The following is a 12,765-nucleotide window of genomic DNA, read 5'->3' on the forward strand; positions in this document are numbered from 1 at the left end:
ATTAACAGCGGTGTCCAGATGCACTCACGATGTCACAGAAAACAGAGCGATCTTGCAACCAGAATCCAAGAGTGTAAGATCTTAGATCAGAAACTAAATTCTTCTGCTTAAACTGCTATGGGCCTCATGGGTAATCGGATCCTTTACCACTGGTAATTGGTCACCAAAAATACCGTACAATTTCTCAAGGGTTAAATAGAACTAAAGACAAGTCCTAACAGCGTGCTTTGCTCTAAAAATATTTTCAGTAACTCTCTTACAAGTGCAACATCAACTCATGTCTGAAGTTATCTACAACACAGTAACTGTAAATGACATTCATTCTCATCTTTTTGAGGCAGACGAGTACATCAAAGATTTGTGAGGATCCATGTACAGATCCTCATTAGTGCAAAAGAGATGGTCAAGCCTTGCATAAATGAGCAGAGGAAAAAGAAAAGGGCCAAACAGGGTTGTCTCCCCTGCTGTTGAATTACTATTTAACTCTGGGCAAGCTACTGGAAGTAGAGATTGTCAAAGGCACTGAGGTTCCCTAAGAAATCCTAATCCTCCCAGTGTATTTCACTTTCCTGCTTGCTGCCCTGAAACACTTACCTTTTTCTTCCACTATTCTCTGTTCAACTGATTTTGACCACAAACCTTTCCCAGCAAGGACTGTGCCTTGCTCCTTCCTGCAGCAGCCCCAGCAAGGAGATCACAGCATTGTTTGAAATCTGAAGGTGCCAACCATTATAACCGCTTATGACCCAAAGAGGTTTGGGGACCAATGTGATGCTTGAGGTGTGTATGTCCCTGTAGCACTCAGGGTGTTATACAGGTTCACCAGGATCTGAGACCAGACCAAAAACCCACTGAGTTCCCTGGCTGACTTGGATGAATCAGCAGTAAAACAGTCACCCACATGGTAGCCAGTGTATGGCACCTGCTTTACTTGCATTTAATACCTCCTCTTTGGGCACCCGTAAACAGGTTAAAATACCTGCCCTGGGCGTAATGCACATTCCTATCTTAAAAACCTGCAAAACAGGAGAGAGCCACGGAATGGCCCTCTTCTGATCCGGAGTCAGGTCCCTCCATACAAACACCCAACAGCTGTTCCTTGCATGGATCCACGAATGCTGCTGATGGGGTGGGACACACAGACGCCTATTTCCCAAAGCCTTTTACTTCCCTGCTCATGTTACTCATGCTCTTCATAGCAGGGCCAGGGAGGCACAAAAAAAGCAATGATAACTTTAAGCTTCAGGGGTCAGAGGCTTCCTTACTGGCACTGGAAACACAAACTACATTTGTCATTTTGCTCCACTCAGAAACTCAGCTGCACAAAGGAGACTGGTGGTGTTTAAATTATGAAGAACTCCCCATGAGTGAGCCAGTTTACCCTCTGGCTGCTGCTTCAAAGACCATGTCTGGTCATGGACTCCTCCCTAAATAAACTCCCTTGTATGATATTGTCTTACATAAACTAGCCCAACTCAGACCACCCATGCTCCTTAAGGAAAATAATACTGGTGTCTGCTGAGAAAGTGGAAAGACTGGAATGACTTAAAGAACAGAACAATTATGAATCTCTATTAAGTATACAATTCGCTTTGAAAAAGCTGTGTATTTGAGAACATCTAGACAGTAAAGTCCTAGAGCACAAAGGAAAAAAAGCTTACCTATCTAGTGAAGCATCTGTTTAGACAAAGAATGGTGAACATGAGAAACCTACGAAGCTGGAATGGGAAGTTGCAATGACAGACATAAGTAAAAACTCAATATTATGAAGGATTTAATCTAAATGGTAATTCTGTAGGAGACAGTAGCTCACAAAAGTTGTAAGATGTCAGTGGGTTTTTTTTTTTCCCCTAAATAAAACCAGAAGCAATATTCAGAGTTTTTCTTTCCCAGTTTCGGTATGAAATTTTTTCCATTTTGAACACTGCATGTAAATGCCATAATGTGTTTTACAGTAGAATATTTTAAATAATCAGCTCTGCTGAAACAATTGATCATCTACTACTTTAAACAGGAATATAATTAGATCAACACTGAACAAAATATCGTGTACTTCTGAGTAAGTACTGCCTCCTAAATACCTATTAAGAGATTTTGCATGGCTGAGACCCTTACAACTAATTAGCCATTCAGTTTTCCACTGAACAAAATGGAAATTAAGACATATTATCCCTTTCAGTGTCTAAGCCTAAGCCTTTTTACAGCTATGAAGTGTTGAAAAAAAGAAGAAACAACATAATAATATCTATCACACTAAACTACATCATTCTGGTTTTCAAAGGGAGCAAGGAACATTTAGTAATAGTTCATTAGTTCTGGCATAAATATCCAGGATATAAATCTATATAGCCCCTAATTATAGTAATAACCTTTTAAACATAACTGAGGTTATCTTATTTTTATCAAAGACATTAAGCATATTTCAAGGTATTTCACAGAAAAAGGTCTTCATAGCTGCCATGCAGCTAAGCCTCTTGCAGAGAGCCTACAGAGTTGCAGTGCATGCTGTGGTCCCCACACTGTAACCACTTTTCTGGCAACAGAGGTAGCTCCATATCCACCTTCTTGGCATGCTGAGTTGTGCTATTAAGAGACACTGCAGTTCAGGGGAGAAACGAAGGAACGAGGAGTAGAGGAAAGCTCAACAATGAATCATATTCAATAAAAATAAGCATAGAAATAGAGGAAGCAAATCACTCAAAGCCCAAACACTTTCGTTACCTGTTTTGGAAAGCACAAGAAACCACAGAGTGTCTACAAGTGGAGATGCAGTGAAATCCAGTTCTGAAAGCACCTGGACCAAACCTCGCCTCCCCAAAGCCATTTTACTGCTGATGTCAACTCATTCACCTACTACCATTTGGGGTGCTTATGATAGGTGTCAGTATACAGGTGAAGAGAGTTATTTGTTGTATGCTGTAATTCATGGAAGAGCCGAGCACTGTGTGGGCAGACACCTCATGGGAGCTATGAAAGCAGCCAGCTCTTAAACACACCTCCTATGGATGCAGAAGACATTCAGCAATTCCCTCCACCTTTCCCCCTGCCAATTTCTCCAGCGTTGCCACACACAGTACTCACCTGGTCTGCAAAATCGGCTGCTTTTAAGGCAATGCTGTAATGCTTCACGTAACACCTGGTATCAAACTGTTACCTTACAGGAGGCAACATGAATCCAACCCACAGCTTGGCAACACCCAGATGTGCTACACTGCAGGAACGGATGCTGCCATCACTACGTAAATGATCACCACCTTTCAAATTTGAACATGATTCAAGTCACTAGTTTTCAACCTGTGGACTTCTTTGGGTCTGCGGATTACTTCAGACAGGTCCAAAGAAAGTAATTCAAAAGCAAGCCTAACTTTTGCTCTTATGCTTGCAATACAAGTGAGGAATGACACTTCACTGGAAAATATATAGGAAACTGGAAGGGAGTTGGTAAACCACTGATTGAAGTGGAAAGGGCAATTTTTTTCTCCTGTGATGACATTGTGGCTTCTTTCCTTCTAGAAATGAATGACATCTGGAACATCCACAATACAAACATCTGACATTTCAGCTCATTTATGAACCCAGAATTGGAAATCTTCTTCTGCTTCCTATGCAGACTCCAAGGTATTTCTGATACAGGGTATGTCACCCTGGCAGCAAAACTCAGCTTGATTCTTGGAGTTTCCTGGAAAAACTGGGTTTGCCCACCTGCTTTGAGGCTTTCTGGCTTCAAACATGAGCAAGGTTCAGCTACACAGATCTGCAGCACACCAAGGGCAATGCCTCAGGAGAGCGCTGCCAGGGATGGCAGCTCTGCCTGGCACGGTACACCACTGGGCTTGAAGCCAGGCTGAGACGAGTAATTGCTGGCCTCTCAGTCCTGGGATTCTGTAAGGCTGGGGTTTGAAGTGAGGCTTCAAATTGTCCTCACACAGAGTCACCGCATTCTCTCTGTTACCAAACCCAAAAGTTATGTCTTTTAGTGTGCTCTGTCTTTGCACGTGCATGCTTTTTGTACCTGCAATGGGCTTAAGTGTTTGCCTCAGACACGCCTTACTAGGAAGATGACAGTTTCAAGTTGGGACAGGAGAGTGCAGTACGTTCATGATTTTATTTAAATCCCTCCTAAATGCCATCCCTCCAGAGATCTGATGGCAAGAATCAAAAATTTGTTTTGGAAATCTTTCTTTGTAAAACCAGAGTTTACCATAGAGGACGCTTTTTTATTTTAAGACATACATGTTTTAACCTTAAAGGTGAGTTCCCGTGTTGCCTGGCAAAAAAAAAAAAAAAAAAAAAAAAAAAAAAAAAAAAAAAATCCCAGGAAATTTTCAGCTAATGTGAAGCCACACACAGCTTTCACAATTTATTCAGTTGGGTTTTACTCACCTCGGTGTCTCTGAATCTGTCCTCATAGTCCAATCTATCCTTCTCTACAGATGTAAGCTTTAACTTCAGAGTGGAAATCTCTGCCATAAGATCCAGCTTCTGAGTTTCAAGGGATGTTCTGCTTAAAAGCTCCTGATTCAAGATGAAGAGGAAGAAAACAGAATTATGCAGGCAAGAGGAAGAAATCAGTAATTTATTTCTACAGCTAAAGGCCTCTTTCATGGGGAAAAGCATCACCCTCCTCCTTGCACTATCTGGAGCCCTGGGACACAGCTATTACCCATCTGACAGACTCCAGGCACCCAGGATGCATCTGAGATCACAGGGGCATTATCATGGGTTGGCTGCCAGGACAAGAAAAAAGCTTCTCTGTCATCACAGTTGCTCTGGGCAGCAAGGAGCTTTGAGGAGAATCCACCCATCCTGCCAGAGGCTTTAATCCAAGTCTCTTTGAAGATCAGTGAGGAAAGGCTCAAAGAAGAGCAGAACTGGATTCCTACAGTGTAAAGCAGCACTGACTTTGCTAAGTACAAAAACTTTAAAGCAAATATGGTAGAAAATTATCACTTAGTTAAGAGGCATCAAGGGGTGCAACACCTTGACGTGCACTGCTCTCACCAAAGCAAAATGCAGTTTGTTAAGACAGAATGAAGACAGACAGCAAGACGGACGTGGGGCTGTGAAATACCTGCTGCAGCATCTCTTCCGTGGCATTCAGCTTCTCCCTGTGCTCCTCTAGACAGAACTCCAGATCCCGAATCTTTTCTCCTTGGGCCTCCACCTGGTCTGTAAGCACACTTACCTGCACAGTGGAGAAAAAGCGATGCACGTTTAGTACCTTGCACCCATGCCATATGTGTCACCTGAAGAACTGTATGTGAATAACAGTGCTGGATGGGCCAAAGATTAAATGGGACCATGGCGGGAGGAGGAGTTGCAGCAGAGCTCTGCAGTGGACACAACATGTGGCAAAGGCGACAGGAGAGGAGGGAAAGCTCTCCCCTCACGCTTACTGGAATTTCAGCCAAAGTTCTGGTGGATGCTTTGCAATTCTGCATCTCCCCTTCTGACTTGTCCTGGAAATTTTCATAAGGGGTGGCTCCTGCATTTTACAGCCAACAATTATGCCTTTATTGTGACAATACATTAACTAAAACCCACTAGCTCCTACCTTAACAACCAAATAGCTAAACATCACTGCGTATCATTTATTCTCCTTTCCAAATGACTGCACACAGTGTACCATAGCAGATAGCTTCTCCTTTTCAGAACAATAAAAGCAAAGGAGGTTAAAACACAGGGACTGAGGCTAGGCAAGACCAAGACATCACCTTTTGAGACTGCAGATCGATTCCCATTTTGCCTTTTCTGAATGAAAACCTTTTGTTTTAAACAGGTCTTTCGAGGAACTCTGCAGTACTTCTGGGAACGAGGGCAAGCTGCCTAGAGCAGCACTTGGCATTGTCACATCCCCTAGGACACGTCCGCATCAGGGGATGGCAGGACACCTGCGCCGACCAAGGGGTGCCAGGTAGTCCCAATTCCGACGGTGAGAGTAAGCCAGCTTGCAAGAGCACCCGGGGCTGACCCAGTCCAGCCCAGCAGCAGGTGAGCAGGACCTCTGAGGAGCTGCTTGTCTCCTCTCACCCACTGGCCAGTCCCGCAGCTTTTGTCACCTTTCAGGAGGACAGGACATCTGTCACCTGATGCAGACAGCATGTGAACGGTCATGGAAAATGGTGATCTTAAGGATACACATGAATGTAAGAGGGTGGTTGCTCTGCAGACCTGCTCAGATAACAAGATTCAAAAAGATATCAGATACACAGAAAGGCCTTTAAGATTTTTCCTGCAATCTAAATTCACACCTATCCTTAATCTGGGTTAACTCTCAGGTATCAGCAAGCCTTCTGAACACTGTCCAGGACGACACAACTGCAAATAAATCCTCAGAGGTTTTATCACATACTATCAAAAAGTCTTATGAATGCACGAGCAAAAAAAATTAATCTAGGTGACTCTCACTTGCAGAACAAGAGATTCCTTATCATTTTCCAGACGAGCCAGCCTTTCTTGATACACATCTCCATTCCCAGATATGTGTCCATTAGTCTGAAAAAGACAGCAAATACTGCATAGTCAGCAACTGTACCGTAAGTGTAATTCAACTCTACCAACACACTTCAGGATTATTTTTAGTCTGCACAGTTCAAGAACAGATTGAAAGTATTCTCCAGCCCCCAAAGGGTTACAAATCAAATAAACTGTCAACAAAGGATACACTACCACCATTCAGGACAAGAATTGTTCAGGGGCTTAAAGATGAGAAAGGAAGAACCTTCTGGTGACCCAATTCTGCAAAATTCACTTACTGTGTATTCAGCATTTTGTTAACAAAATTTGTGCTCAGTGATGTACTATGCTAAGCCATACTTGCAAAGAGACAAATACCCTGAGACATTCAGCAAGTGAAAAAAATCAACATACAATCTACAAAATGTGCATTATGCTTCTTGCAAGTCAAACAATTTTTTCTAAAACACACAGTAAGAGACATCCTTTTACATCAGGCACATTTTACTGGGTATGAGTGAATGTCTGCACTCTAAACACATCTCTTTGTAAAGCTGCCTGAGGCTAAAGAGAAACAAGAATACATGTTAATGCTATCAGAGGGTTCAGAGGAATCAGCAACTTTCTTTCTTCATAATAACTTCAATGCTCTTGAGCAGCGAGAAGGATTTTACTCTATCCATATTCAAAGCTGTCTCAAAGCACTTTGTGATGGATGCCACAATCAGATCTCAGCTCAGAAAAGAAATTCTTGTTCCCATCATTGCATAAATCGTTTAGAGGAGTCTGAGAAGCTGCTCTGAAATCCAGCGCACTCAGCAGAGACTCCCACCGACATTGAGAAGCCTTGATTTCCTTCTGAATATGTGATGAAAAGAAGCCAGGCAACTGATCCTCATGCCCCGATGAGTCTGCAGCACAGCCCTGCCTTGAGAGGCCACCACCACTTAGGAGCTGCAAGCCTCGGGCTCCTGCTTTGAATCTCCCTTTCAAGCAGCTCATCTCCCGTGATTTCAGAGGATGCCTCAGGAAACCTGCTGGCTAGAACTCCTTTTCTAACTTACATGTCTGACCTTGGGTGGTGGGAGAAACTGCCTCACTTGAAACTGAAAGAATAAAACTCCCACCAGCACCACTTAAAGGTTAGACACAAAGCAAACAGGAGGGGGTACAAAGTATTTGACCTCACCTTAGTGCTCTCAAGAAATCAGGCTGTGTCCCGGCAGCTTTTATATCAGTGTGCAGTAGCAAATGTGTCTCCCAAGCATACATGCGCAACTTTTACAAGGTCACCATAGTATCTCCCCTGAAATCACTAGAGCTACAGCAGACTAAGAAAGGATGCTCTCTAGTAATTTGTACCAATACCTCGTATCATAACGGTACCCTGTATCTGAATTATTTAGCAGTAAATTACTAGGCCTTCTGACCATCCAGCCACTAAGCACCAAGGCAGAAGTACTCTAAACCTCTGAGTTTGCCCTGTTTTTCCCCTGACCTCTATCAGAATTTGGTTCATGCCATAGGATTTCCATTCAATATCAGCGAGATCTTCAGTTTTGTAACACTTTAATTTAGGTGAAAGACGTCAAACAGATTCCAAAATAAACTTGTTAGCTGCTCAACTAGCAGGTTATGCTTTAATTTGTAACTTGACTTGTATGTGAAATACAAAACCCAGGTTTTTGCATACTTTTGCTATTCTGTAGCTCCCTTCTCATTTAAAGTCCTCCAGTACATCTCAGTCACTTACTCAGCCTCCATAAGAACAGCATCTGCATTTTGTAATATACAACACATTTATCAATCCAGTGTGCGTGTGCGTGTCTGATGTAGGAAAGTGATATTCATCGCTCATTACAAGCAGGCAGCTGAGGTGCAAAGACACCCCTCCATCTTGCTGGGGCTAACATGAAAGTCCTTGTCAAAGCACAGACTCAACTCCCTGCCTCCCAACCACCACCACATCAGTGCCCTAACCACTGAACCTCCTGATACCTCTAGTCAGAGTAACCAGACACAAATTAACTAAAACCAAAGACTGCGTGAAGAAAATACAAGGAGGTAAGTATTGGTTTCACACTACAATGAAAATGTCTTTATGATGCTGTGAAAACCAACGAGGTGTTAAAGTAGAATGTTAGTCATTGTGCTTAGCATCTTGCCAAGACACCTTTGTTGTTAAACTTTGTTCACGCTTCTGAAAAAAAATCCTGTTTTGCTCAGCACGTCATACTTGGCTTTAAAATAGGACCATTTAGAGAGCAAGAGTTCAGCCTGCAGCTGCACATTGCTGTAAGAAAGAGGGAGGAGGCATCGGGAACCCTGAACAGGACTGGAGTAAAGGCTGCTCTCCCACAAAACCAAATACAAAGATGTCTTTGCTGGCTGTCGCCAGAAATATTTTGTAAAATCTGCATAAAAACAAACCTTCTGTAGTCCACTGAAAACAGAAAACTTTGTGTACAACCCAACAGCAGTTTGCTTTTTGCCTGAAACATTGTTAATTTCTGCGTAATACCTGGGACTAACTCTTCATTTTAGGTATGAAAAGGCAAGGAAGTCACTGACTTTGGTTTCAGTAGGCAAAAAGATGAGAGTTGGAGAAAGGACAACACAGAAAGGCCATGGCAGCTATTTCACAGAGCAGCAGCCCCAGCATCTCCTATAGAGGTGCAGATATCGGGGACCCACAGGCAATGGCCACATAATGCCTTCCCGCATCTCTCCTCTGCGCTGTTTTCAAAAGTAAAAAGTTGATACCTGGCACGATTTTCTTCCCAGAGAGATGAGGAAGGAAGAGAGGAGATGAAACACATAAAAAAAACAGGGCAATGATGGCAGTGAGCAGGACTGAAGAGAAATGGAAAGGGAAGATGCCCAAACACTGGATACGGGAAAGTAGTGCATCAGGAGACGGGGTGGAAGGAGCCCCAACGGGGAGGAATGGGCTGCAGGGAGGTCTGAAAGATGCCAGGAGACCTGGTGTGTGCAAAACCTGGGTGAGCAACATTTGATGTGTCCTTCAAGGAGTTTCTCTCCACCTGGGAACCCACAGCCTCCCCTTGGACTGAGTGTAGCAACTACTCACCCTGCAGAGCAATGGCTCCACTTTGAAAATAATAAAAAAAAAAGAAAAAAAGAAAAGTAAATATTTGATTCAACAGCAACTACAAGCATATTTGGGGCACTTGGTAGTTCTGGATCAATTTTGTATCATCAAAGTCAATACAGGATTAACATAGTTTACTAGCTGTGTAAGACAAGCTTAGCCATTTTCCAAAGAAGGCTCTTTTTCATCAGCAACTTAAAATCCATCTTCAATTAAGCAGTTAGACTTTGCACATGTTTTCAATTTAGGGATTAACTGCAAAACATTGTATGGGAAGAGAATGCAGATTTACCAATACCAATCTTAATCCTAAAAACAAAAGAACAGTTGTCACAATGCCACTGAGGCTTCGCAGAAGTTTGAGGTTAAGCATTTACTTAAAATGCCTTATAAGATCAGACCCAGTGCACTTAAAAACTCTGCAAGATCAATCCGTGACTAATCTGTTAAACACGTGTGCAAGCTTTGTCTGCAATCATGTTAGTGTAAAAATCCACACTACTCTGGAAGGAATTATTCCTGTAATAAGTAGATGCATCACCAAACTTTCACAGCTTGCCTGCCCTCAGTCGTTAATCCCTGTTCCCTGGAAGCGAGTTAGCATTCCAAACCACAGGGAAGTTTCTAATAGCTGCTGTTCTGAACCTCCCAATAATAAAAAAAGAAAAAAAAAAAATCCATTTCCTCTCAACTGCTGAATTCTCCTTTCAAAAATAAAACTCATTTTTAGCCTACTGCAGCTGATACCCTCATTTCCCTTCATTTTCTCTTCTGCTATTGAGACAAAATAAGCAGCACAAATCACACTGTTCTTGCTGTAGATGCAATTTGATTTGTATAGAAGGAGCTGCCACTCCACAGCATTATTTTCTTGTACGGCAGATTGCACTGACTGTTTTGACCACCACAGTCCAGTCAACAGTTGAGCAAGTGAGCTGTCCCTGACATCTCTCTCCTGACCATCTGGAGTTAAATTAGAGCTCATCAACATGCTTATGTTGTTCAGATCATTATAACACACATTACCTACGCTTAGTTAAGCACAGCTACCGCTGTTCTGCTTGTTCACTCAGTTTTAGAGAGTCCCTTGCAAGGGGGCTCCTCCAGCCTCAGCTACCTCAACATCACTTGGTGTGCCACGGGCAGAGCCTCCAGGTTTTCCAAGCAAAGTATTCGCCACCCTTTCCTCTGCAATACAGAGCCGTGACAGCTTTACTCTCTGTAAGTATCGATTCCGTCCCAAATTCATACCGGTCAAGTCTGTCTGAACGCAACCTGTACCAGTGTTTAACCAGTTTGTGTGAGAGCCCACCAGTGCCCTCCGAAACTGGCATCTCCTGCATTTCACACCTCCCTACTCACTGCTGTGAATATTTGCAGCCTGCTCCACATGGTCTGGCAGCAGGCAGGCAGATCTGCTGCTAAGCTTTTCCTCAAGTTTATGGATTAGTTCCTCCTTACAGAATGAGCAGGGGAAAAAAACCCACAAACCCACTCAAAACCCACTCAAAACCCACCACCGCATTATATTTTAAAATCACTACAATAAAAGTGAATTCTGAAAGAAAACCAGCTTAAGACAGACCTTCACTCTGAGGAGTTTACCTGAAACATTTTCTAAATATAGGTAACACGGCTGTTGAATAAGGAAGATGCAGCCGTTTCAAAATATTCAATTTCTTCAACAGCAGCTCAGCTGATATCTGATACAAGAGAAAGACAAAATGCTTATTCCCTACCAGCATTGCCCAGCTACGGCTTGTCACTGAGGGAGATGCAAGAGCCAGAACAAACACCGACAGCCTTACCTTATTTAGCCAGATGCAGCGTCCGTGAATGTCCCAGCTATACTCCATGCTGGTCATGACTACCTTCGTGCATTGGAGGACGCGAGCGGCTGTGGCAGGCAGCCGAGGCCGAGAGCTGCGGCCCCAGCACCGCAGGCGCCCGCCGTGCCAAGCGGTGCCGTCAGGGCTCCTCTGAACCCAGACGGAGAGGTTAAGCGACGGCAGGTTTCCTTGCCTAACCCAGGACGGAGGCGAACGTGGCAGCGGAGCGGGAGATGTGGGAAGCGGAGCCGTGAAGCAGCAGCGCTCCTCAGGCAGAGCGAGCAGCTCCTCTGGGGAATTAACACATCAAAGCCCGGGAGTTCTTCCAACTTGAGCCTGCCACCGGGATCCCGACACACAAAGGCCAGGCAGCAAGGCAGACGAGGGTGCAGGCAGGGGAGTGCAGAGCTGTGTAAACCCGACCGGGAGTAAGGACGGCCCCACGCGGGCGGCAGCTGGCCATCTCCGCTGTCGCTCCTCACCAAAAAACGCAACCGCCTCCTTGCACCCTCCCGGCCCTGCAGAAATCATCCAACGCAAAAACACGTGAGAAAAGAGCGATTCCAATCCCTTCACCTGACTACAAGGTAAACGGGAGGGAATTTTCTTTTCTTGATGGGCGACTAATTGGAAAAGCTAGAAGAACACGTGTAATTCACTTGTAGGCACCAAGAAAGAGAGGAAGGAAAAAGTTGACTCAACCGTCCCAGGTCTCAGGAGTGGCTTGTCTGAAGTTTATGTCGTACTTAAAAACGATGCAAAATGCAACAGTTACAACCAACCTCTGTCCTCATGTTTAAGTTTCAGTTTACCCAGTAACAGCAGCAGCATAACAAATCCTTAGTATTTCTGACCACAGAGCCTAGCTCTGGGAGTCCTGTGATTATCTCAAAACCCACAGCTTTTAATAATAAAAAAGAAACATTTACAACTACCGTTGATACATAAAAATCTCAAAAACGTGAATGCTGAATAATCGAGAACAAAAGAGCAGAGCAGAAGCTGAGGTTTTTAAGCCAGACTGATGCATTTTGGATTAGGAATGGTGACTTTCAACAGCTCTGCCATCAGGGCTGCCCTACGCTCCAGCATAGGACCGCAGGGGTTGTTCTTACTGCCGATGAACTCATCCACAACGCATGAAGATGCCAAGACGTGCTATAAATGAGCCCGTATTATCTTCCAGCGTTAAAAACACACCAGTCTGGATGATCACCTTTAGCAAGAAGCAGGGTCCTGTGTTTCAAGAACTTTGAGAGGTAGATCTCTCTCATGGACAAAAAGTATTGCCAGGAGGCAGTTTATGATGACAGGCTGAAACGGTATCACAAGGCACCTTTCATATTGCAACTTGAGGAGGGATCTCAA

General features: G+C 43.8%; 1 protein-coding gene across 15 annotated transcripts in view; it reads right to left on the minus strand.

Annotated features, from left to right (window-relative positions):
• The window catches only part of PPFIBP1 (PPFIA binding protein 1), a 117,704-nt gene that overhangs the window by 36,075 nt on the left and 68,864 nt on the right, over positions 1 to 12,765 (minus strand). For all 15 annotated transcript variants that reach the window (XM_030041559.2, XM_030041576.2, XM_030041571.2 and 12 more), the window contains 3 exons: positions 6,409 to 6,495; positions 5,072 to 5,185; positions 4,384 to 4,515 (listed from right to left, as the gene is read on the minus strand). In XM_030041559.2, the coding sequence (XP_029897419.1) occupies positions 4,384 to 4,515; positions 5,072 to 5,185; positions 6,409 to 6,495 (333 nt within the window). The remainder of the gene's footprint in view (positions 1 to 4,383; positions 4,516 to 5,071; positions 5,186 to 6,408; positions 6,496 to 12,765) is intronic.

Source organism: Aquila chrysaetos, chromosome 17, assembly GCF_900496995.4.
Source record: "Aquila chrysaetos chrysaetos chromosome 17, bAquChr1.4, whole genome shotgun sequence".
Classification (NCBI taxonomy): Eukaryota; Metazoa; Chordata; class Aves; order Accipitriformes; family Accipitridae; genus Aquila; species Aquila chrysaetos.